Source organism: Eublepharis macularius, chromosome 1 (genome assembly GCF_028583425.1).
Source record: "Eublepharis macularius isolate TG4126 chromosome 1, MPM_Emac_v1.0, whole genome shotgun sequence".
NCBI classification, from domain to species: domain Eukaryota; kingdom Metazoa; phylum Chordata; class Lepidosauria; order Squamata; family Eublepharidae; genus Eublepharis; species Eublepharis macularius.
The window spans coordinates 133,619,686-133,643,473 of NC_072790.1; the positions used below are offsets into that span (position 1 = coordinate 133,619,686).

The 23,788-nt window shown below is 41.1% G+C and overlaps 1 protein-coding gene and 1 long non-coding RNA gene across 2 annotated transcripts in view; both read left to right on the forward strand.

Annotated features, from left to right (window-relative positions):
• ARID1B (AT-rich interaction domain 1B) overlaps positions 1-23,788 on the forward strand; it is a 599,087-nt gene that overhangs the window by 130,201 nt on the left and 445,098 nt on the right. Inside the window, exon 3 of the mRNA XM_054969949.1 lies at positions 15,738-15,884. Within this exon, the coding sequence (XP_054825924.1) occupies positions 15,738-15,884 (147 nt within the window). The remainder of the gene's footprint in view (positions 1-15,737; positions 15,885-23,788) is intronic.
• LOC129323429 (uncharacterized) lies at positions 19,858-23,660 on the forward strand. Its single transcript, XR_008596458.1, has 3 exons — positions 19,858-22,605; positions 22,907-22,985; positions 23,486-23,660. It is a non-coding gene; the product is annotated as an uncharacterized LOC129323429 (long non-coding RNA).

The window sequence follows — 23,788 nt, forward strand, 5'->3', positions numbered from 1 at the left end:
AAATTTTTTGGAAATTTAGAATCCACTGGGGGGGAAAAATTTCTTAATACATATTTTAATATAGACATTTTTCAGGAAGAATTGAAGTATGTGCAAGACTTGCAGTTTTATCAAGCCTCTATTTAATGTACTGTTATAGTAACATAAAATGTACACTGAACTTTTGCATACAAAAATTACCAATTTCGCATGTTTATGAAATGTAATAGTATACGTATCTTAGTATTCTGCAAGAAAATTTTTTAATGTTGCCAATACTAAGATAGCTGCAACCTAATGCACCCTGTGCTACCTTACCATCTATATTTTAGGTTTTGCCATCTGAGAGAAGATAAAAAAATTTAAAGCTGAAAATAGAAAACACACATTTTGTATAGAAACAGTCTCATACAATCACAACAGCACCAGCAGCATATTTCAATATTAAGTTAAACTGTGGAAAACTGAATACACTGAACTAATCAATAGTTATTATTCATTTGAGTGTGTTAGCTCAAGAGCTGTATCAATAAAACAGTAAAATCATCACAATACATACAACCAATAAATATGAGCATGACATCTTAATAAATTACAGTTTTTAAATAACAACCATAATAACATTTCATTGTTGTTGTTGTTATGATTATTATCAGCATTTGAAAATGCAATAATAACATACTATGATTTAGAATATTGTTAGCATACATTGTAGCATATTAATTAGGGACAGCATCCAGTATGGTGCAGGGGTTAGAGTGTTGGACTGGGATCAGAGAGTCCCAGATTTGAATCCCCACTTAGCCATGAAAGCTTGCTCGGTGACCTTTGAGCAGACACATATGCTCAGCCTATCCTATCTCACAGGGTTGTTATGAGGATAAAATGAAGGAGAGGATAATGATGTGAGCTGGTTTGGGTCCTGTTGGGAGAGAAGAGCAGTGTATAAATGCAGTAAATAAATAAAAAACATGAGTCACACTTAAATGATAAACTTATAACTGAAAATACTAATATTGCCTCCAACTAGGAGGGTAATAAACTACACTAGTGGCCAAAATTGTGGAAACCTTTTGGAAAAAGTGCATTTTTGAGGTTTGATGGCTCACTACACCACTTTTTTTTGGAGTAATACCATAAAATTATATATCAATGGAAAGATAATTTAATCAAAAATGTAATGCAACAAAGTTTGTTAAATTATCTGTATTCTATCAAATGTTATAGCCAAATAACCAGGAAAAGGAAGCACAACTTGCTTAGGTTCACATGAAGTAGCTTTCCTTCATTTGAATGTAACCATTCAACGTAATACAATTAAAGGAATGGCACGAAGAGTTGACTGGTCACCCAGAAAGCAATGTAAAATAGTACTATTAAGTGAACAAGGCTACAGTTATGAAGAAATTAGAAGAAAAATTGGTGGAAACTTAACCAAAGGTGGCATTTCTAAATTTTTGAAGAGGTATAAGGCAACTCAGTCACTACAAAACCAGACTGGTAAAGGCAGGAAAAGGTGAACACAAGCAAGGGATGAAAAAAGAATTGAGAGACTGAGCCTAGGTGATGGAAGAAAATCATCGGGGTGTATACAGAATGAAATGGTGCAATTCAATATGAAGTTGAGTGCAAGGACTGTTCAGCGCAGTCTGGAGGAATTTGGTCTTAATGCTAGAATTCCACGAAAAAAACCATTGTTATCTCTCAAACAAAGGTTGAAAAGATTAAACTGGGCTAAAACCCATGTTAACTGGACAGCGGAACAATGGGACAGTGTTATTTGGAGTGATGAGACCCAAATCTCCCTGTTTGGTAGTGATGGCATAAAATACGTGAGAAGAAGAATCGGAGAAGATTTGCATCCTGATTGCATTACACCTACCGTGAAACACTCAGTTAGTGTTATGATATGGGGTTTTATGACATCAAAAGGTGTGGGCAGAATTTGCGTGATAAATGGCAATATAAATGCCCCCAAATACATAAATGAAATACTTGAGCCCAAACTGAAGCCTTCCACACGTGATCTTTTCCAAGATAATGAAGCATTTATATTTCAACAAGATTCAGCTCCATGTCATGTTGCTGCTGTGTGCAAAAAGTGATTTCAAGATAATCATATTCCACTGTTGGAATGGCCTGGGAATAGCCCAGACCTTAACCCCATCAAAAATCTATGGAGCCAACTGAAGCAACCCAGTAATAAAATGCAATTAATAGAAGCAATAACTCGTGGTTTCACATTATAACAGCTGCAGAACTAAACAACTTGGTTGACTCCATGGGAAGGCGTTGTAAGGCCATAATTAAAGCAAAAGGTTACCCAACTAAGTATTAACACGGTGAGAATTGTTGTATAACTCATTTTTTCTGTTTCAATTTTCTTCTTTATAACTACTGTTCTAAAAAAATTTCCTTCATAAAAGTTACTGCATTACGTTCTTGATTAAATTATCTTTCCATTGATAAATAATTTTATGGTATTACTCCCAAAAAAAGTGCTGTTATGAGCCATCAAACCTCAAAAATACACTTTTCCGAAAAGGTTTCCACAATTTTGGCCACTAGTGTACTTGTTCCCCAGTGTGAGGTTGGCTGTGTCACAGTCCTTTGTGGAATAGCTGTGAAGTAGAGATGGACATGAACCAAAATACGAACCAAACTTCATAACAAACCAGGCTGGTTCATGGTTCGCGAGCCAGCGGTTCATTAGAGCCCATTTCTGATGAACCACCATGAACTTTAGGGTGGTTCGTTTGGTTCGTTCTTTGGTTCGTCACTGCAGAGAGCCTGGTGCTAATCAATCAGTTTCCTAGGTAACGGGGGTTGGGCTTTCTGTAGACCTTATGCTGACCTGGAAGTGACCTTCTGCTGACCTGGAAGTGATAATTTGCTGGCCTGGAAGTGATGTTTTTACAAACCAAACCAGTTCGTGAAAGTTTTTGGTTCGTGAAACATGATGAATCACAAACCGCATGGTTCGTTTTCTTCCTGGTTCGTGCCCAGCTCTACTGTGAAGATTGACCACAGAAGGACAGCAGATTCAAGGTCTTCTAGCCTTCTAGCCTTTCTACCATTTTCCAGCATCCCACCAAAGATGAACAAGAGCAAGGAAAGAGTTATATAATACGAATTTCTTTTCCTTTTTCTCTCTATTCTGTATCTCTTATTTCTTAGTAAAAAATAAAAACTTATTATAAAAAAAAAGAAGAGCAAGGAAAGCAGCAGTCTGCTCCTGACGTGAAAATGGAAATACCTTCTGAGTGCAGAAATGCATTTTGGGTTTGAGTGTTGTGTATGGCTACACAGTATACATGGGCATTAGTAATACAGATTGTTTAATATATCATTTTTATATTAATGCTTTGAGTGAGTAAAACTTGGCCTTAAAATTATTTCACTCATTCTAAAAGAGTTTTTTTTCAGTGCTCCCCAAAAATATTCATTTTTCATGTTAGGAAAATTCCTCTTTTGATACTGAGTAACTGTATTTGCCTCTTCCTGGATCCTTGGGCCCATGAGTTCTCTCACTCCATAGCCTATCATTCGTCATTACGTAGGAAGGCGAAAGTACCTTCCTTTGCATTGGTTTCTGAATTACTGATCAGGAGCATAAAACAGTAACTGTTATAGCGAAAAATGTCATTTGGGTACGTGATATGTGTGTAACCCCTAGAGTCTCAAGGGCCAGGTTCAGTGTCTAGAGATATGTTTACAAATTCAAAATGTTAATCAAATTTATTTAAATATAACAGAATACAACTATGAAATCATTCCCAAAGTTATCAATATTGGATTAGTAACTAGTGACCCCAGAGCAGAGTCCTACTCACAATCCACTTGGTAGAGTGTGCAGACAGTTCTGTGGGTTTGGCCAAAGGCTATGCCTGGAACAGCATCCCAAATGTCCAGACGGCCTTGCAACTTGTTTGTTGCACTAGGAGCAGTTCCCCTTTCCTCCTGGCAAGACAAATTGGGTCAGCTCTGTACTAGGGTGCTGGTCTAAAGCACCCTCGTTCAGCTGCTAGCAGTTCCTGCTCTTTGCTCTTCCTTGCTTCTTCAGCTCTTCCCAGCTACTGCTGTTCTTTCAGGGAGAAGGATTCAACTCTTCCCAGCTAGCAGTTTCAGCTGTATGACCTCCTCAGATCCAAAGCTTGGAAACAAGCTTTGCCTTCCAAAGAGCAGTAGCTTCAGCACTCCTCTCTCCCTTCCAGTCTTTTCAGCTAGCCTAGTCCTGCGTTATACCACATCTCCTAGTCATGGCAACCTTTTTAAACACATGCTCTATGAACCTTTGCTGAACATGCAAATTAATACAAACCTAGGTACACCTCAGTTATCTACTAGTCCTGTCTACTAGTCTGGTCTATCCGTGTATCTGCAGTCTATTAATCAGACCTAGGTCCTATGCCCCAGATCCTTTTTTCAGTACAGGCTTACATTCGTACCATGCAAAAATGAAATTCTCAGTTAATTGCTTCCAAATACTGTTACTGTCATTGTGCTTGTAGTGTTTCGAAACACTGCCTTCCCAAAAAAATGTGTGTACAGGAAAAGGAATTGTGAAGGTGTGTACAGGAAAAGGAATTTTGAAATTAAAACTGATTCTGAAAGATGGCAATGAACTCTATGGCTATTTGGTGAGATCAGAGGGATTGCAGTTCTCTGTGAAGTAGGAACAAGGTGTGTTCATGTTTCCTGTATAGTACAATCACACCCAAACGGGACAGCAGTAGTTCCTGTGTAGCCACTTCCTTACTTACTGGCACATTGCAAGCCCTTTTCCCTGCATGTGTGAAAAAACCTTTATAATCTTTTTGTTTTGTTTTTGTTTTATAGCTTGAAGAATCCCTTTTAAGCAGCTGTCTTGTTAGAAGGTACTCTGTAGACTTTATGGATCTGTGGTACTGAATGCCCTCAATGGATCCTTTGAAAGTGTTTTAAAGTGCGTAATTGGGGCACTTGAGCATAAAACTACAATTATACACTTGTGTGTTAATTTTTGTATACACTTATATGTGAGTTCAATACTGGCTGTAATGGAGAATGAAACCTTTTATTTTGAGTTTAAGTGCTTTTTTCAATTGCTTAACCAATTTATATATTAGAAGATCCTCAGAAAAGATGAATGACATTTACAAGCAACTGGGGAGGAAAGTGACTGCACATGGATGACTGGGATAATTAAAATTAATATTAGATTATTAAAAACAAGCAATTTCTCTATATAAATAAAGTTGCAGATACATGTTGAAATGATCTTTAAGCAAATGAACTTTCAGAGCATTTTTACAAACCTTTCTGCGTTTACAAAGGAAGCTGTACTGGTTTTTTGCATTTGAACAGTATTCCACAGTCACTGTTATTCCGTGTAACTTTGCCTTTGACTTGAAATGAGTTTATAATCCTCTCTATCCCAAAATATGGCTTCTATGTAAGATTTCCAATGAAGGCTTGTGGCAGAAAGTGGTAATGTGGGTCTAGACAAGTTGTCTTCATCAGTGCATTAATGTATCACCCCCATTTTTCTAGTCTGTAAGATCTGTCGTTTTTTAAGTTCTTATGTTTCTCCTTTTTGTATTCTATGTCATTCCCATTGGGACAGATCAGTTGTATGGTAGTGTGATCTGCTTATTGAACAGATCGAGAGTGCAAAAATTCCATATGACTTTTTAAAAATAGAATTACTTTGCATAAACCATTTTTATTTATTTCTTGGGTCTCAGTACATTGGAAGATCCCCCAAAACTTTAAAAGTAATTTTTCTTGTTTTTTGTGACCTTCAGGAGGAAACGGATGTGAGACATTATACCACAGTGTGTGTGACATAACATGTTGCCTATTTCGTTCCTGGGACAGTTGATGTTTGTTTCGAGAGATTTTAATTCTCATATGCAGCACTAACTGTGCAAATCTCCACATCCGTAGAAGCAGCACAATTCAGTCATGGTCTGTTCTTCTGCATTCAGGATGTATAAGGGCATCAATTTCAGTTCAGTAAGAATCAAAGTACAGGCACCTTCTTGGATAGCAGCTGTCATGGAAAGAATCTTATGTTTTGAGAGAAACAAGTCTTTCTGGGTTATTTCCCCTCATGAGCCATGGGACTTCAAGATCACACTACCATGTCATCTTGAGTGGGGGAGGGGGGCCCTTCCTTTTTCTTACACTGGCACACCCATTTTGTAGGGGCAAAATGTTAACTCTCCAGGTGCAGTCTGTCTGGCAAACCCAACATTCCCCAGATGGTGGCAGGGAATTTCTGGAAAGTGTATCTGAAATCAAAAGAGGGTTGGTGCGGGTATAGAACACATAGCTGGATGCAGAGAAACATAGGAATCTGTAATAATTGTAATCAGTAATGTGTATTTTCTGAAAAAAATTGGAATCTGGATGTTATAACCTAGATAGAGCATTATCAAATTTAACATGCCAAATTTAACATGTTTAGTAAATATACTTTAAAATTAACGTCATGTTCCACTAGGAAAAAATACTTGAACTGAAATAGTTGATTGGGGAAAGAAACAAAGCAAGTGTAGTTTAAATGATTATGTTAAAACAAGTTCAAATCTTTACAAGGACATTCCTTTTTATTGGAACAATCCTTATAGAAATCAAGCAGCATTGCACGTTTGTTCTTTATTTTATTTATGTTATTTGTAGTCCACATTTCTCATTGAGACTCAAGGCAGATTACACAGTGCAGTTCAATACACTGGGAAATTTAATAAACAAAATAATAAAGTATGTATTGCAGAAATTTGAAAAGAAACATAAATTTGAATATAGGAATATAGAGGAGAAACATTGCTGAAACAAAATATAAGTAATTTGATGTGACATATTAAATGATTCAGAAACTACTGAGTAGGAGCATATCTACCTCAGGAGACACTATCCTAAAATATAGTCTACAGACTCTACCTAAGCATATCTCCAAGCCATTTCCTTATTGCCTGAGTAAATAGCCCTCCTGAAAAACTCAAATTTTGCATAGCTTGCAGAAGGTGAAGAGAATAGGAGCTTTCCTGATCTCTTCAGGCAGACCATTCTATAAGGTGGGGGCTGCTACAGAGAATACATGTATGCAGATAGCTGTTGATTTTGCTCATTTGCAAGGTGGTATTTGCAGAAGGCTCTGTTCAATTGAGTGAAGCTGCCATGGTAGAGCCTAGGGAGAGAGGAAGTCCTGTAGGTATCAGAGGCCAAGGCCGTGGAGGGCTTTGTAATTAATAGCTAAAACCTTGAATTGAGCCTGGTAATTGATGGGTAGCCAATGGAGTTACTGTGGAATAGGAGTCATTTGCATGCTTTGCCAAATTCCTGATAAGAATCGAGCTGCAGCGTTCTGTACCAGCAGGAGTCTCTGAGTTGTCCTTGAAAGAAAACCTATGTAGTCTGTTATGGTAATCTGGTCTCAGTGGTACTATGGTATGAATCTTATCTCATATTGTTTAAATTTAAGGAAAATACCAAAGGTACTAAAAACTGTTGCAATACTAGTTTTAGCAAACCCAAAGAATGGAAAATGCTGCGATTGTTCACTCCTCTATGTCAACAGAATTTAGCTCATGTCATGGAAGGCATTGGGACACCTTGGTTTCACTGTCATGCTCTGAGGTATCACTCACATTACTTGTTACTACTACGTCAGACTAGGAAAGTTTATTCAAGGGGTCACAGGACTCAGGTGGTCTAATAGCCATGCAAGTTGGGAGCCTTCAGTTGGGTGGGAGAAGGAGGCAGAAATTGTTCCCTCCTGCCTCTAATGAGTGGTTCTCTGCTGGCAGAAGGGAATGAATTTGCTTTCTCTTCCTGCAGTCTTCTGGCCTGCATGGTTATTAGCTCACATCACACAAACCCCACAGTCAGGGGAAAGTACTTTCCTGGTGTTGGAAAGGATTGCTGGGGAAAGAGCTGCAAACCACATATTGATGGATAGTGAGATCTAGTTTGTTTTCTGTTGGCATAAGGGTATTTACAGTGGATGGGGAGTTTATTTTCCCCTCATACTGCAGACTCCTGCATTGTTCCCAGCACTGATGAGTTGTGGGCTTTGAACCCTGGAAGCAGCATTTGGAGGTGTTGTGGTGAGGATAGGTGGGATTATCTGTTCTGCAAATGGAACTCCATGTTTAGATGGTTGGCTCCATCAGATTATATTAACAAAAACTGTTATATTTACAATGAATCTGGATTCCTACTTTCTAATACAGAGGGTGTAATCAGATTTTTGCAGTTATCTTCAGGAACTGGGATTCCAAATAATGGAGTGGTTTTAATCTTTTTACGTGATAAATCACTATCATTTAGTTTTAATTATATAAACACATTACTTACTTAATTTATTTTTATTTTCTTTATACCCTACTTTCTCCCTAGTGGCCACCCAAGGTGTCTTACATAATTCTCCTTTTCTCCATTTATTCTCACAACAACCCTTTGAGGTAGTTTAAGCTGAGTGTGTGTGATTCAGCAAGTTTCCATTACAGAGTGGGGAATTAAATCTGCCTCTCTTAGATCTTAGTCCAGTGCTCTAACTTCTACACAATGCTGCCTCTCATTCTATTTTAGATAAATAGCATTCATGTATTGCCATAAACCAAATATGACTTGAGGGCACTCTGCACCACCATGTGTAGTATTGTCCACTTTTATTATTTTAACATTCTGGAAGTCTTTGGATTATCTGTAAACCCCAAGATTTTCTGTTTTCATCATTATGTATTTCCCATCTCAACAAAGACCAAATTAAGGAAATTTATCAGCCACTAAAACCCATCTAATCATTTATTCAGGGGTCATTTCATAGAAAAAGAGCTGCAGGAAATCATTAGCATACCTCATTAGCATATGCCACACCCCTTGATCGGGCCAAAATGGCCAGGATTCAGCTGCTGCCAGACGGGGGTGTGTTCCCGCATCTGGCAGTGGCACGATCAGGGCCATTTTGGTCCCAATCCGGGCCAAAACGGGCCCAAAATGGCTCAAAATGGACATTTTGGGCACATTTTGGCCTGGATTGGGCCCGAAACGGCCCAGATTGGGTCAGTGCCAGGCAGGGGAGGGGTCCCCCACCAGGCACCTACCCAATCCTGGCAGTTTTGGCCCTGGCCCCAGCCTGAAACGGGCCCCAAATGGCCAAAAATGGTCATTTGGGGACCGTTTGGGCCTGGATCAGGGCCAAATCAGCCCAGACCAGGTCAGTGCTGGGCAGGAGAGGGTTCCCCTGCCTGGCACAGACCCGATCCTGGCCATTCCAGCCTTAATCCCAGCAGAAATGGGCCTTAAATGTCCAAAATGGCCATGTTGGGACCGGATCAGGGCCGGTATGGCTGGAACTGGGTCGTGCCAGGCAGGGGAACCCTCCCCTGCTCTGCACTGATTTAATCTGGGCTGTTTCGGGCCCAATCCCGGTGGAAATGGGCCCAAAACAGCCCCAAATGGCCATTTGGGTCAAGTTGGGCCAGGATCGGGGTCTAAATGGCCAGGACTGGGTCGGTGCCAGGCAGAGGAGGCTTCCCGCACCCAGCACTAACCTGATCTGGGCTGATTCAGCCCCAATCTGGGCCGTTTCGGTCCCGATCTAGGCCGAAATGTGCCCCAAATGGCCAAAAATAGCCATTTTGTGCCCGTTTTGGCCTGGATCAGGGCCAAAATGGTTGGGATTGCATTGGTGCGGGGCATGGGAGGGTTCCCTCGCCCGGCACCGACTCGATCCAGGCCATTTCAGCCCCAATCTGGGCCGTTCGTTCCCAATCGAGGCCTAAATGGCCCAAAATGTCCAAAAGTCAGGTAGGCGGGGCCACTTGAGTTGGGGGAACTGCCAGAACAGTGTTCCAGTGCGTTTTCCCTGGAAATGAGCCCTGCATTTATTTATACGTACAAGTTAGCCATTTTGTAGGTTTTGTTCAACATTACTTAAGTAGTTGCCTATTTGTATTGGGTGATGAGTGGATACTTGTCTGCATATCAGTGTTTTTATTGACATATTAGATTTGTGGTATTGGAATGTTACCAGAAATAGTCAAAAAGGAAGATCCAACTTAACTTTGTAGGCAAGGAATCAACCATATTTTTACCATCAATATATCTAATTTTCAACATGGTCAAATCTGTGGATACTTAAATCTGGATATTAGAGCGATGAATAGACTAGACAGATCATTCTACAAACTTGGAAAAAAAACAAGTTGTCAGAAAAATCTGAAATCTTAAAAAAAACATTGGGGGAGTGAGACCTCCAAAATAATAAAAAACGTGACTGTGTAGAAAGAAACAGAAACAAATGCCCTCAGTGACCATTGATAGGCAACCACTACAGTATTGCAAATGTTCAAGGATTGGTTTCTTTCAGTAAAAACCTGGGGGGCAGGGACAGAGCCCTTTCCAAGGTTGTCATTGCCTTTTAGGGAAGAATCATCAGGGTCCAGCTTAGCAGGAACTACTGGGCAACTTCCTACTATGTAACTTGCATGACTCACCCATGCTCAGCTGCTTTCTACTGTTCAAAAGCAGCCACCTCATGAAAGCCAATGTCTTTGAATTAATATATTACTCCCTGAACTGAACATCTAGAGAACATTTCTGAACAATAGAAATGAATGATTTTACTACCAGGCAAGATAAAAAAGTGTACATGTGATCTATCCGTATTAATCTATGCAGTGATAAATTATTTATAAAATATTTCAACATATAGCTTGTATGCTGTTAAGTTTCAGGGGAAGGAAAGAAAAGAAAGCCAATATGGTGTAGTGGTAGGCTTTTAGGGTAGGATCTGGGAGACCCAGGTTCAAATCCCTGTTCTGCCATGTAAGCTCACTGAGTGACCTTGGCTGAATCCACACGCCCTCGGAGCGTCCTGATGTTGCACTAAACGTTTGCTAAACACCTGGAAGTATAGCATCTTTCTAGCGCGATTCAGAAATCGCGCTAGAAAGACGCTATAATTCCAGGTATTTAGCGAACATTTAGCACAACGCCAGGATGCTCCGAGGGCGTGTGGATTCAGCCCTTGTATCATTTACACACTCACAACCTAACTTTTCTCTCAGAGAGTTGTGCAGATAAAACGTAGGAGAGGAAAATGATGTAAGTTGTTTTAGGTACTGATTGTGGAGAAAGGTGGAGTATAAATGAAGTAAATAATAAATATAGCTGAAGATGGACAGATAAAGTAGTTGTTAGGTAGTTTTTTTGGTAGGTCATTTGGTGGGTGGAAAGGAGAGAAGCAGTGAAAGGTGAGGAAATGGGGGTTGCTGGAAAGAGGGAAAGAGGCAATAGGGGGGGAGGGGGATAGAGGGGAAAGTGAGGTGCCCCCTGCAAGTCCTTGTGAGTTTTCCGCTGCACAGCTGGTCTTGGTCTGGTGGCCACCACCATGCAGAATTTTCCCAAGCAGAGGCTGCCAGAGTGAGAGAAGGGTGGTGGGAGAGATAAAGGCAGATTGGCTGATGGGTGGGAAGGAGAGTAGGGGCTTTCAGGAAAGCAAGAGGAAATAGCAGGAGGGAAAGAAAATGTGATTTTATTTATTTATTTATTTACTTAAATTTATAGTCCGCCCTCCCCTACCAAGTGGGCTTTCTGTAAGTCATTGCGGATCCTGCACTTCTATGTCTCTATTTGTATGAGCTTCTGTGTTCATCTGCATTCACTTTCTATCAGAAAAGAAAAGAATTTATAATAACATAGATCTACTATTTGTGACAGACAAGTTTTATCCATTCATAACAATGAAATTGTGTTGTGTTTTCATGAAAGGAAAGATTACATTTTCTTATAAATGATTGACTGTTTTGTTGTAGTAAATTTATTTGCTTCTCACTTTGAAGCCTAGAAAACGTATTCAGAATTTCAGTACATCAAAAATATGTTGACACATAAAATGCAAGTACTGCAGTTCCCTACAAAACTGATCCCAGAATATTGTTCAAGTTGCAAGGCTAGAAATCTTTAAAATTACAACAGTCAAGTTGATTTGGCAACATTCCATATTCTGTAGATAGATATGGAACCATATGTTTTAAATACATCTAAAATGATATTCTTACATATGCATAATTATCAATGCATTTAATGGTATGTTATAGAGTTGATGTTTGCGGATACTAGCTAATTAAATTGGCCAAATCACGTATATATTGGTGTGTCGCAAACTCTGAGTAGGCATGGACCAGATAATCAGATGTGAGACGATTCCAGTATAAAAATAGGTGTATTCAGACTTAGCTTTGTGTTGAAGTGTTGCTGTTTCAAGGAAGAGTAATGAATCATTCCCACAAACAAAACAAAATTATGGGGTTAACTACTCTTTCTGGGGAGAAGTGAAATTGTCAATAGAGGTATGGACATATCTTTAATGAATGTGCTGTGGAAAAAAATGTAAAACAAGCCCTACTGGAAGAGACCAAGAGGCCATCTAGTTGAGTATCCTAGCTAACTAGATTCATTTGGGATTCTTCTCCCTGTGTAGTTGTGAATGGGTGTTGATAATATTTTTTCATAACCTTTCTGTTAAATTAAGTACCTCAAGGAGTCAAATAGTTTAAACATTAAAAATAAACTCCAAAACAATAAACTTCAAAACAATGCATATAACAGCAGTTTAAAATGTAAATAGGAAGTGGGGTGGTGGTAAATGAATGTAAAACAAAACTGAAAGGTCTTCACTGGCTGGTGGAAGACAGCAATAGGAAGAACAGATAAATCTTTCTAAGGAGTGAATTGCACAAGGATTACTCCTCATCTAGCCTCAGAGTGTGACTACAAGTGTTTTTCTCCACGTGGAGAACACTAGATTTTTCTCGCAAGGTTTCCTGGGAAATGGAAGTCCAAATGGTTCTTCCCCTCTGTTAGAATCACTGCCTGAAGAGCCACAAGAGGGCTTCGTTTGGGGGTGGGCAGTTGCTACTTTCTTGCAGGGCGTCTAGCAGGCTGTCTGCTCCCGGGGAGCTGCTCTGGAAGCGGCAGCGTCGGTGAAGCTTCAGCCGCAGCGACAGCAAAAGAATTTGCAGCAGATCTTTCCACTGTCGCTGCGGCTGAAGCTTCACTGACGCAGCCACTCCAGAGCAGATCCCCAGGAGCAGCTAGCCTGCAAGACGCCCTGGGAGAAAGTAGCAGCTGCCTGCCGCCAAACGAAGCTCTCTTGTGGCTCTTCAGGCAGTGATTCTAACAGAGGAGAAGGACTACTTAGACTTGATTTCCCAGGAAACCTTGCGAGAAAAATCTAGTGTTCTCCACATGGAGAAAGTCACTTGTAGCTTTGCTGTCAGATGTTAGGAGGGCATCTGAAGGAGGGCACCCATATATTACCATAATGGCAGGTGGTCCTTAAGGTATGCTAGTCCCAAACATATAGGGCTTTAAAGCTCAATACAAGCACCTTTAATTGGGCCCAGAAGCTATTTGGAAGCCAGTGTAGATGGAACAAAACTGGAGTGATACGATCTCCATGTCCCACTCCAGTTAACATTCTTGTGGTAACATTCTGTACCATTTGTAGCTTTTGAACTGTTTTCAAGGAAGCACTACATGGAGCTCATTACAGTAATCCAATCTATATGTTCCCTTTTGTTATCTCATGGTCCTAATACCTCCCCATTTGCTTTCTTATTTCTGATGATTCATTTAGGGAAGACTTCCACTTCCTAAACTTTTTTTTAACTTTTATTATTTTCATGAGACTGCTCATTAATACTGTGTTCAATAATGTATGGTGCATAATAGTTAGAATAACAACCTATTCATAATCAAAAACTGCAGAGCAGTCCAAGCTGGCTTGAAAATATGACTATTCTTGAAAACTGTGAATATCCTTATGCTAATATATTAATCAATCTGAAGTGAGGAAATAGGAGCAAACAGGGAACTTTGTGTGGGAGAAAGCAGGTGGTAAAAGCAAGGTTGTGGCTTGTGATTATGCTCTTTGATTTGGCTGTCTGATTCTGGTGCATAATTTGTGCTTGGCTGCTTGGGTTCTGTCTTGGGTGAGTTGAGGCTGCTTGGTTCTGTCTTGAGTGTGTTAAGGTTTGTTTTGGCTAGTCTTTGTTTTCCCTTGTTTTTCCTGTGTCTGCTGCTTGATTCTGGAGTTGGGGTCTGCCTTGAGTGAATTGAGGCTTATATAACTAGCTTCATACACCTAGTGATCTCTCAATCTGGAACAAGTGAACAGGAGGAGCAAACAGGTATTTTTGTGTGGGAGTAAGCAGGGGAGTTTGAAGGGAGCGTGGGAAAGACTGGGCCACTTCCTATATGGATCTAAGCCACATGGTTGGTGATGTAGCTAAGGTAGTGTGACTTGCAAAGTCTGTGCCATGTTTGTTTTCTTACATGAGAGTAATGGAAATTATACTTGTAGCAAGTGTAAGCCGGGTGCCCTACTGGAAGAGAAACCTATCCACACTCCAGCTCTTAACGTAAGCAACACAGCTCCCAAGACGCTACCAGGTAGCAGATGAACACTCTTCCAAACATTAACGTTTGACTTTGTAACTGTTTATTATAATAATAACAGCAACAACAACAACATTCGATTTATATACTGCCCTTCAGGACAACTTAATGCCCACTCAGAGCGGTTTACAAAGTATGTCATTATTATCCCCACAACAATAATCACCCAGTGAGGTGGGTGGAGCTGAGAGAGCTCTGAGAGAGATGGGACTGACCCAAGGTCACCCAGCTGGCTTCAAGGGGAGTCCCGCACTCTTAACCACTACACCAAACTGGTTCTGTACAGAGGCAGTTAGGCTGTATATCCATACCTGTGTAGTAGGTGAGAGTAGCTTGCTGTAAGAGGCAGAGTTCTGCTGTGAATGGGTGATTGGAACTGATCTTTAAAAAACATAAATTAGGGTGAACGTATGCTGTAGCACTTGGGGGGAGTGTCACTGAAAGAAAAATGTAAAAAAATTGAAATGATGAAGCATTAGTAAGGGGCAAGAGGGTTTTGTGTCTCTCCTCTCAGTGAAGGCATTGGACGTATGCATCAACAGTGGTTGTAACATTCATTATTACAAATGCTGATGCTGAAGAGGAAACATTCACATTTCACTGATCTCAAATCATAATACATAATTACTTGGAAAGATGCAGTTTTCTGCAAATGATTGTGTTAGCTGGATACAGGTTGTTTGGCTCTCCCACAATAAATGGATAGCAACTGCAACACCTGAGGGCACAGACTGAAGTCAGTGACCACTTGTAACTGGTATGATAAGGCTGAAATGGTTGTAGAACGATTAACTCAGTGTCTGATACTGAAGGAAACACAGTCAGAGCAGACCAATCTGTGTCAGCTAGTTCTTGATAATTTAGCTAAAGAGTCAAGGCTTCTGACAATAGAGGAAAATGAATGTCTTCAACAAGTGAAAACAAATTGCTTCCTGATCCCAAAGTGACTATTGACATTACCCTGGATGCATAAGAAATGGCCGTGAGAGCTGAACACTGACTGGCTCATCCCTTCTTGTCTTCCCTATTATGATCTGCTTGAGTCATAGAATCAGCATTACTGACAGATGGCTATCTAGTCTCTGCTTTAAAAACACCAAAGGAGAAGAGTCCACCACCTCTCAAGGATGCCTGTTCCACTGAGGAATCACTCTTATCATCAGGAGGTTCTTTTGGGACAATGCTTTGGGTCCTTTGAAATCAATGGAGACTGCATCTTTGTAAATGAGAGTGAGATAATAAAAACGATTTATTTGGTTTTTCTCCTTAACTTACAGTTGCTTTTGGCTATTTTTTTCTAACAGATACCACCTCAATATGGTCAACAAGGTGTAAGTGGTTACTGCCAGCCGGGCCAACAGCCATATTACAACCAGCAACCACAACCTCAGCATCTGCCTCCACAGGCCCAGTATCTGTCACAGACCCAACAAAGGTACCAGACGCAGCAGGTAAGCTCTATGTTTCTTCTCCACATACACCATAATAAAGTTTCCTAAATATAATATTATGAATGAATGAATGAATGAATGAAATATTTTCCTCTGCATTTTGAATTACCTCATTATTACGTTTGCTGCTTGTGTTATCTTGATTTTAATGAGATTCACACATTCTGTGTCAAAACTATGCTTCCATGCCTTCTTTATTTTTAAATAAAATATTTGTCAACAGACAAAAGGCAGTACTTGTTCATTCACTGAGTAATTAAATAGTAGAATTCCCTGCTAGTGAATGTAATAATAAGCACAAGTATAGAAGCCTTTAAAAAGGGATTTGACAGTTTTACAGAGGATAGGTCCATCATACACAAAGGCAGCAAACATCCCAGAACTTGGAGGCAGCATCAGGGGAGGCCATGTCCTCTGTGCCCTGTTTGTTGGACGTCCAAGGCAACTAATTGACCACTTTGTGATACAGGAGGCTAGACTAGATAAATGGCAAACCTGATCCAGCAGGCTCCTCTTATTTTTAAATTCTTACATGTTTTGTTACCATCATCTTCATCATACTGTTTCATAATTATAGAAATATGTTTTCAGTATGTATCTCATGTGTATATATGTATTAATATTTTCAGAATTTATACTCTGCTATTCTGCCTTCATCAGGGTCACCAAGGTAGTTAATGGGTTAAAAACCTACAAAATATAAAAAAACCCAACTCTTGAACTATCAAAATCAAACAAAAACCCATCCTTAAAACCTTTAAATCCAAAGCTAAAATTCACATTCAAAAACATAAAAACAACAATTAAAACATATGAGAGGATGGAGGGGTCACTGTGGGAACCCCAGACAAAACAAAAATGTCTTCATATACTGGTGGAAGATGTTAACAGAAGGATACGGACAAGACTTCCTTTGGAGAATGCTCCACAGTTTTTTGTGTCATGATGACCAAGAAAGCTCTCTCCTGGGTTGCCACCATCCTAATCTCAAAAGGTGGGGGAGCCTGAAGCAGTTCCTCAGAAGGTGACGCCAGTGGTTGGGTAGCTTTAGGTGAGAATTGCCTGAACAGCAGCAGATTCTTTTTGTGGGACCTATCTATTGCAGTACCTAACTCTGTGGTATGGTACAATGGCTAGAAAACAGCAAGGAAGGAGCAGGCCTCAAAGCCTTGGCAGAGACAGGGGGAGGCAGTAAGGGATAGGTGATCTGCTAGGCCCTAATTGGTCAGGTGAACCTAGCAATCTTATTTCAGACAAACCACAATAAAACACATTCTTAGCAGTTTTCCTGGTTTCTACCTTTTATTGGAGAGGCTAAATAATGAGGAAATACCTGGCCTGGGGGTTTCAGAGAGAGAGAGAGAGAGAGAGAGAGAGAGAGAGAGAGAGAGAAGTGATAAATTCTTTAATATCCACAGCTGAGATCATTTAAGTTTATATAGTCTAGTGGTTAAAATTTACATATACTAATAGCATTGCACATGTACTGAACCATGCTTGCATCTATGTAACTCTCTGGTAACTGGTAGATAAAACGGAGTAATAATTCTGTATTGCTGGTTATATGTACTAAAAAGATAATTTTCCATCTAGATACTATTCTGTGGTTATATCTAATTATGTTATCCAGGTCGAGCATTAATTTTACTGAATGTTAATGTGAGCACAACAATGTTTATATGTTCCAGCCAAAAAACAAAACCTTATTTATAAAATAACTAAGTTCTGGAGAGGTAAAAGGGCAGTTTCCTGCTGGAACTTGAGAAATGCAAACAAGAAATATATTATATGGAAGATATCTCGTTGCCCTTAGTTCAGGTAAGTATGTTGGTAGCTTAAGTTCCAAATATACTCCCAGGAATAACCACAGCTGTCTGGAAAAAGAATCAATGAAAGAGTAAAAATGAAAGTAAAATGTTTTGAGTATTCCTTTGCAATCTGAGCTGCTAAAGATCAGGTGCCAGCAAAGGATTTGCACAACAAATTTAGTATGTGTCATTTAACTTGTGGTGTTCTAATAAGCACAATTGCTGAAAAATATTTGATTAGGGTAAAATAGCACAACAATTCACAAAAGAATATTGTTTTATCTTCCTTGTTAATGTGAAGAAACAGAATCTGCAATTCAGCCAGAACTTGTAGCTCACTTTCTAGCAAACCTGCAAATGTCAGGGGCATTTCTACGAATTGTTGGCTTGAGTGTTGACAGAAGAACACCAACAGACTCAACATTAATCGTAAAAATGAGCCAGGGCATAAAAACAACAGAAATCTCACCCCAGCTGCCTAAAATGATATTCATAAAACAGTCCTCGGGTTAGAAGCAGACTGCTTAAAAAGGTGGAACTCCTTTGTTAAAAGCCTAAGTAAGAATAAATGTTTTAGTGTGGCAAGGTGGGTGACAGATGAGGGGAGCATCCCAAACATGAGGTGCTACCCCTCAGAAAGTCCTGCCTCTGGTCACTAGCTCTTTTACCTCTGCAGGCAGGGGTACAGAGAGTAGAGCTTGGGAAGAGACTCTTAAGTGGTCTGCTGAACACAACAAGAACAGATGGTCCCTGTATTTATTGACCTGTGTTAGGCTTATAAAACCATTACCAGAGGTGTGGTGGAGACTGAATACAGAGACCAGGGGAGAAAAGTTTAAAGGCTGGGAAAAAACTCTTAGAGAACTTGTATTAAACTGGGACTGTAGTGCAAACTAATACATAAAGGTATGAAAGGGAAGAGAGTTAATTGCCTGAACAAAACTGAAGTTAAATGGATATATAAAGATATGGGATAGAAATAAGACAATTGGAGAGCTATCTCCACACACTTTACTTTTAGAGATGGTACAGAACACTATTCGTAATCTTGTTTATTGTAGGTATTTACTGAATAAGAATCATTATGGGAATTCTTTTATGTTATCCTGACTTATTGTAGCATGCAGTTTTATTGATTTTTATATATTGCTATTTAACATGTGAAAGATCTTTGTTTATCCTCAATAATTACGTTAATTTGTATTTTTTTCAAAAGAGCACCAATTCCTGATGGCATATTATTTTATTAACTTGATACGTATTTCAGATAATGTGCTCTTTCATTAATTTCAGACATCTGATGAAGAGAATTCTGGTTCTCGAAAACTTATGCCTCGATAAAGTTGGTTAGTCTTGAAGGTGCTACTGGACTTTTTACTATTTGCAACTACAGACTAACACGGCTAACTCCTCTGGATTTAATTTCAGAGCTACACATTATATAGTGAGAATTTAATACCGTTCAAGGGTTAGGGGTGTGCAAAAGGAAACAAATTGGAAACACACCTGGAATTTGCTGTTTTGTTTCATTAGTGAAACATATCCAGGAAATGAAGCTGTAATGAGCCCCACCACCACCGAAAAGTTTGTGTGTTTTGCTTCGGTTCTTACCTGTGCAGAGGTAGCGCAGGCAGGCAGGCCAGGCACTGCAGTGCTAGTCTGACAGAATCCTTTTTTCTTTTAACAGCAGCCAATCAGATCCTAAGGGGAGAGACCAAGCCCTTAGCATTATACCAATTAACTCAGTTGGCTGTAAGAGCAATGTGCACGGTGTGCATGAGTACATTTTTTGTTAGGCACTTCCTGGTCAATGGCATTGCCTCCCTGCCAATTGGGTCCTAGGAGCGTGACCCCTCCCCACCTATCAGCTTTGGAAATGTTCCTTTAATTTAACTTCATAGGCTGGGAGGGGGGAAGGTGAATCTTGTGTTCTTTTTGGTGCTACTCAGGCAACGGCATGGTCTCCCTGCCAATCGGGTCCTAGGAGCATGACCCCTCTCCACTTATTGACTTTGAAATAAAGGGAAAGAAGGCAGTGACGTAGTTGGCTCGGTGTGGTCTCTCCTTGTTTCTGTGTCTACGTCACTCTGATGGCTTGGAGTTTGTGCACTGGAGCCTCTCTGCTTTCAGGTATGTCTATTCGTTCGCGGTTCCATTCCCTTATTTTTATTTTATTTTCAAAAATGGGGGAGGGGGAGAGGTGTTAAGTTAGGGGAAGCTCAGGAAGAGGGAAAGGAATTCCCCCTGAACCTCCCAATTCAGATTAAGTGGTCCAGCTGCACCACCACAACATGCCCCTCATGGAAGTGGGAGGAGGCCAGAGGGCCACCTGGCCCACTGCTCTCTTCAGTCTTGTATAGACTGCTGGATCACCCAGGAAGCCACAGCCTGATTTCTCCAACCAGTTGAGTGGATGGGGCTACAGTGCTTCAATGCTGTGTGTGCGTGTGTCTGTCCAGTTCCCAATCCTCTCATGTTCTATGGAATTAGAGAAATCAGATACTGCCCCATATAAAGGAGTAATGGTGGCATGGCCTAGGCCATTCTACCTTACCATCTGTTTTCCCATCGAACTTTGAGGAGTAACACTGTGTGATTTATGGGCATGCATGGGGGAAAATTTATGCTGTTGGGTTGCATGCTTTTCATAAGGATGATGGCTTTGCTGATTGATTACACAGTTCAAGAATAGCAGGAAACGATAAATATTTTGTGTTATGTGTTTGTGTGTATGGCTCTTGGACTAACATCTCCCATTGCCCTGGAGACTTGACACTGATAGTGTGGGAGCATAGTTTGGGTTTGACCACTACTGTTGATTCCAACTCCTGTGGTGAGCTGGAGCACTTGGTGGGGGGAATTAGCTTAAGTTTAGGTTTGTGTAGTTTATGTAGAAGTGTGTCTGTCTTACTATAGGAGTGTGCAGTGGGACCCTTTTTCATTGTTTTGTCCTTTGGAGGACTTGGTTTGAACCAAACTGATCTTATAGGTAGGGCCCAGGGAGTGATCAGACTCCCTTGGACTTGAACTGTCACTAAACAGGACCGTTGCATACTTATCAGACAGACAGCACTGCAGCTGAGGTATAGCTAGACATTAGCAACCTTAAGTTGCACGTGTGCAGGGCTATTCTAGCACACTTAATGATGGGCAACACTGACAGCACACATTATGAGCAGCAGGCCATTTAAGGTGCTTGGGTACAGCAGTTGCTTAAGGATACTAAGAGAGGGAGAGATGCAGGAAGGCAGAGGGGTGCCTCTGATTTCCTCTCCCCCCACTCTCTGCCATCATCCAGAGTGGAGTAGGAAGTGGGTAGGCTGTGATGTCATCTGTGGATTTGTGGTGATGGATGGCAGTGCCAACATCTGGTTAATGGTCAAGGGCTAGTGCCTCAATTGCATTTCTTGCATGGCCTACTTCGTTCACCTTTTTATGAGGTGCCCTCAGGTTGGGAAATACCACTCCCAACTTCCAGCAGCTGATCCAGCTTTGCCGTAAGATTTCAGGCCACTTCTTACATAGTGTGAAGGCTACTTACAGATTGTGTGAGAAGCATGTAAAGTGGGGTGTTCAGAACACCACCTCATCACTAACGTACCCATTCCACCCATGCCATGTTTAAGTGTCTGGTGGAGCAAAGGAATACCTGCACAAGATGGCAGGTGACTTGACATCATGCACAGGGGGACACTCACCCACATGATTTTTTGTCCTGAAGCCCTTCAAGAACTTCACCAAGGCACTCTGTGGTGACATGTGCAGTCTGGGTCACGTGTAGCCTGGGTCCCTTGGTGCAGAAGCTCCACGGAAAGACCAGTGAATTCTTAAGTGGCCCAGGGGAGGAGGCTGAAAGATGGCATCAACTGTCATCTCTAGCCTCTCACCAGGGAAAAGGTCTACATGCTAGTGACCATGTGTGGACACCCCCCCCCCATCAAGGGTGTGGTTGTCCTAGCAGCCAATGTTCTCTCCCAGTAGAGAAACAATCTCTGCAGGGAGGTAAGGCAAGGGGTGTCCTCTCCAAGGACAAGGCGTACGACGAGGATGAAAGTGGCAACCAACCCACGATGCCCTCTTATCCAGGTAAGGACCCTTCCCCAACCACCACCTCACAAGCATTCTTCTTGAATGTCTTGGGGTGGGCACTGGAGGCACTGGAGAGAGGATCGGGCAGAGAACATGATAAGGGACTAACTTGTGGAGCCCTATGAATTGCCCAACACCAATCCTTTGCAGTACCGGGCCAAAAAGGAGACAGTCTGGACTTCTCCCTTACAGTGCTGAAATGTCTCCCTTGTCCTCTTATGAGCATGCAGAATGAATGGGTGTTCTCACAGATGGGCAACATTGTCAGTTCTCACAGCTCTTGGCTGCTCCCCTGGCATGTGGAACAGTTGGTCTTCCTCAGGGTCAACCTTCCATTCAGTAACTTCCCAACCTCAGACTTTGAGGATGCTTAGAAGGGTGATTGGCACTGCATGGCATCAGGACCATCATGCCTCCAAGCATCCTCCTGGTCTGATTGGGGTGAGAAGGGAATGTTCATTCCAGTTTTCCATAGCGAACCAAAAAACCTAACTGACATGATTGGACTATGGAAAAATGCACAGAATGGACCTGTGAGGGCTGGTGTGGTGGGCCAAGAGGACAGGTTGGGGGAACACATTCCAGCTTTCCCCAAAACAGGCTAGTTCCAGTTATTTCTCTCTGTTACACTTCAGTAGCACTAACGTTGTTTCACATATTCCACCTTGGTTCAAACATGTTGCACACCAGTTCATTAACCAAACTAGCACTTCCAGTTAAAGACTTCCTGTTCCACATGTTTTCTTCTATTAACACTTACTTTCCTCCCTACTGCAGATCCCACATCAGTGGCAAAAGAAATGTCCCTCACTCTGGAGATACCGGTAAGAGATGCTTTCTGACCGCCATCACACACACACCCTCCATTGCTGTGCTGTTGAGAGAAGGGCTCCTGGATATTTCAGTGCTAGTGATGAAGACTCTTTATTTCTAGATAGACCATCTGCATGACCACTATTGCACATCACAGAGAGGCTAGCTAAGTGTGTGTTTCCAACATACACTCTACTTTCCCCTTCCCATCATAACTTCCCCTCATCCTGGAAAAAGACATGGATAGATGACTCAATTTCTGGGTAACAGTGATTGACTCATCTGCTGACAGAGTTCTCTTTCACATTTCAGGTGGAACGCTGTTCCTGCAGCAATTCAGTTCACGCCAGGAAGCACAGGAATGGTGTTGGCCCAGTGTTCGGGTTTGAAGGTGAGAGTGGTCAGTCAGCTAGCAAGCGTACCACTTGTCAAGGTTCTGCCATCGCCAAAGACCATCCCACAACTGGTGGACTAGCTCATCTCCCTAAGTCACTGGAGTAACACTTCCCCATCCTTTGTCACTTGGCAAGGGTACAGAACTTCTTTGTTTTAGATCACAGCAGCAGAAACTTTCCCGGACAAGGAAAGATAGAACCAGATTCTCTCTTTTTCCTTTGGAGGCCTGGCACTTTTGTGGGCAACAGGATGGGAAGATCACCAGAGGGGGGGGGTGGCTTCTATAAGGTGGCTGGGTGGTTGAAAACACTTCTGGTTTGGAAATGTACCTCCAGTGCAGGCCTGGACTGCAACATAGGGCAGGAAGGTTTAGCACTGAACTCACTGTTTCCCCAACAAATGTTTGAATAAGCATCCTACATGGAAATGCAGTCTGTGTCCTAATCAGCTCTTTTGGTTGTTGCTACCTTACTCATTTTTAATTTTTTTCGACAGGTCCCTGTCCCTGATTGGCAGTGAAGTGCTTCAAGGAACTGCAGCTGGTGTCGAAGAGGAGGCAGGATGGGTTTTTTGGGATTGTTGTTTTGTCTTAAATTCCAAAACCTAGAATGTGTCATATGCCTGTTCCTGAATAACTTGCTGTATAGTTTTTGAAATTTTACATAAACCACTACTGAGTGTTTAAACGTTCAGTTTTGTGCTGCCTCTCTGTACTGGGAAGCGTTTTGGAAAGAAGTAACAAACAAACAGCATCTTTAATTAACAAAATTGCTCAACCAGAACAACGACATACCAACT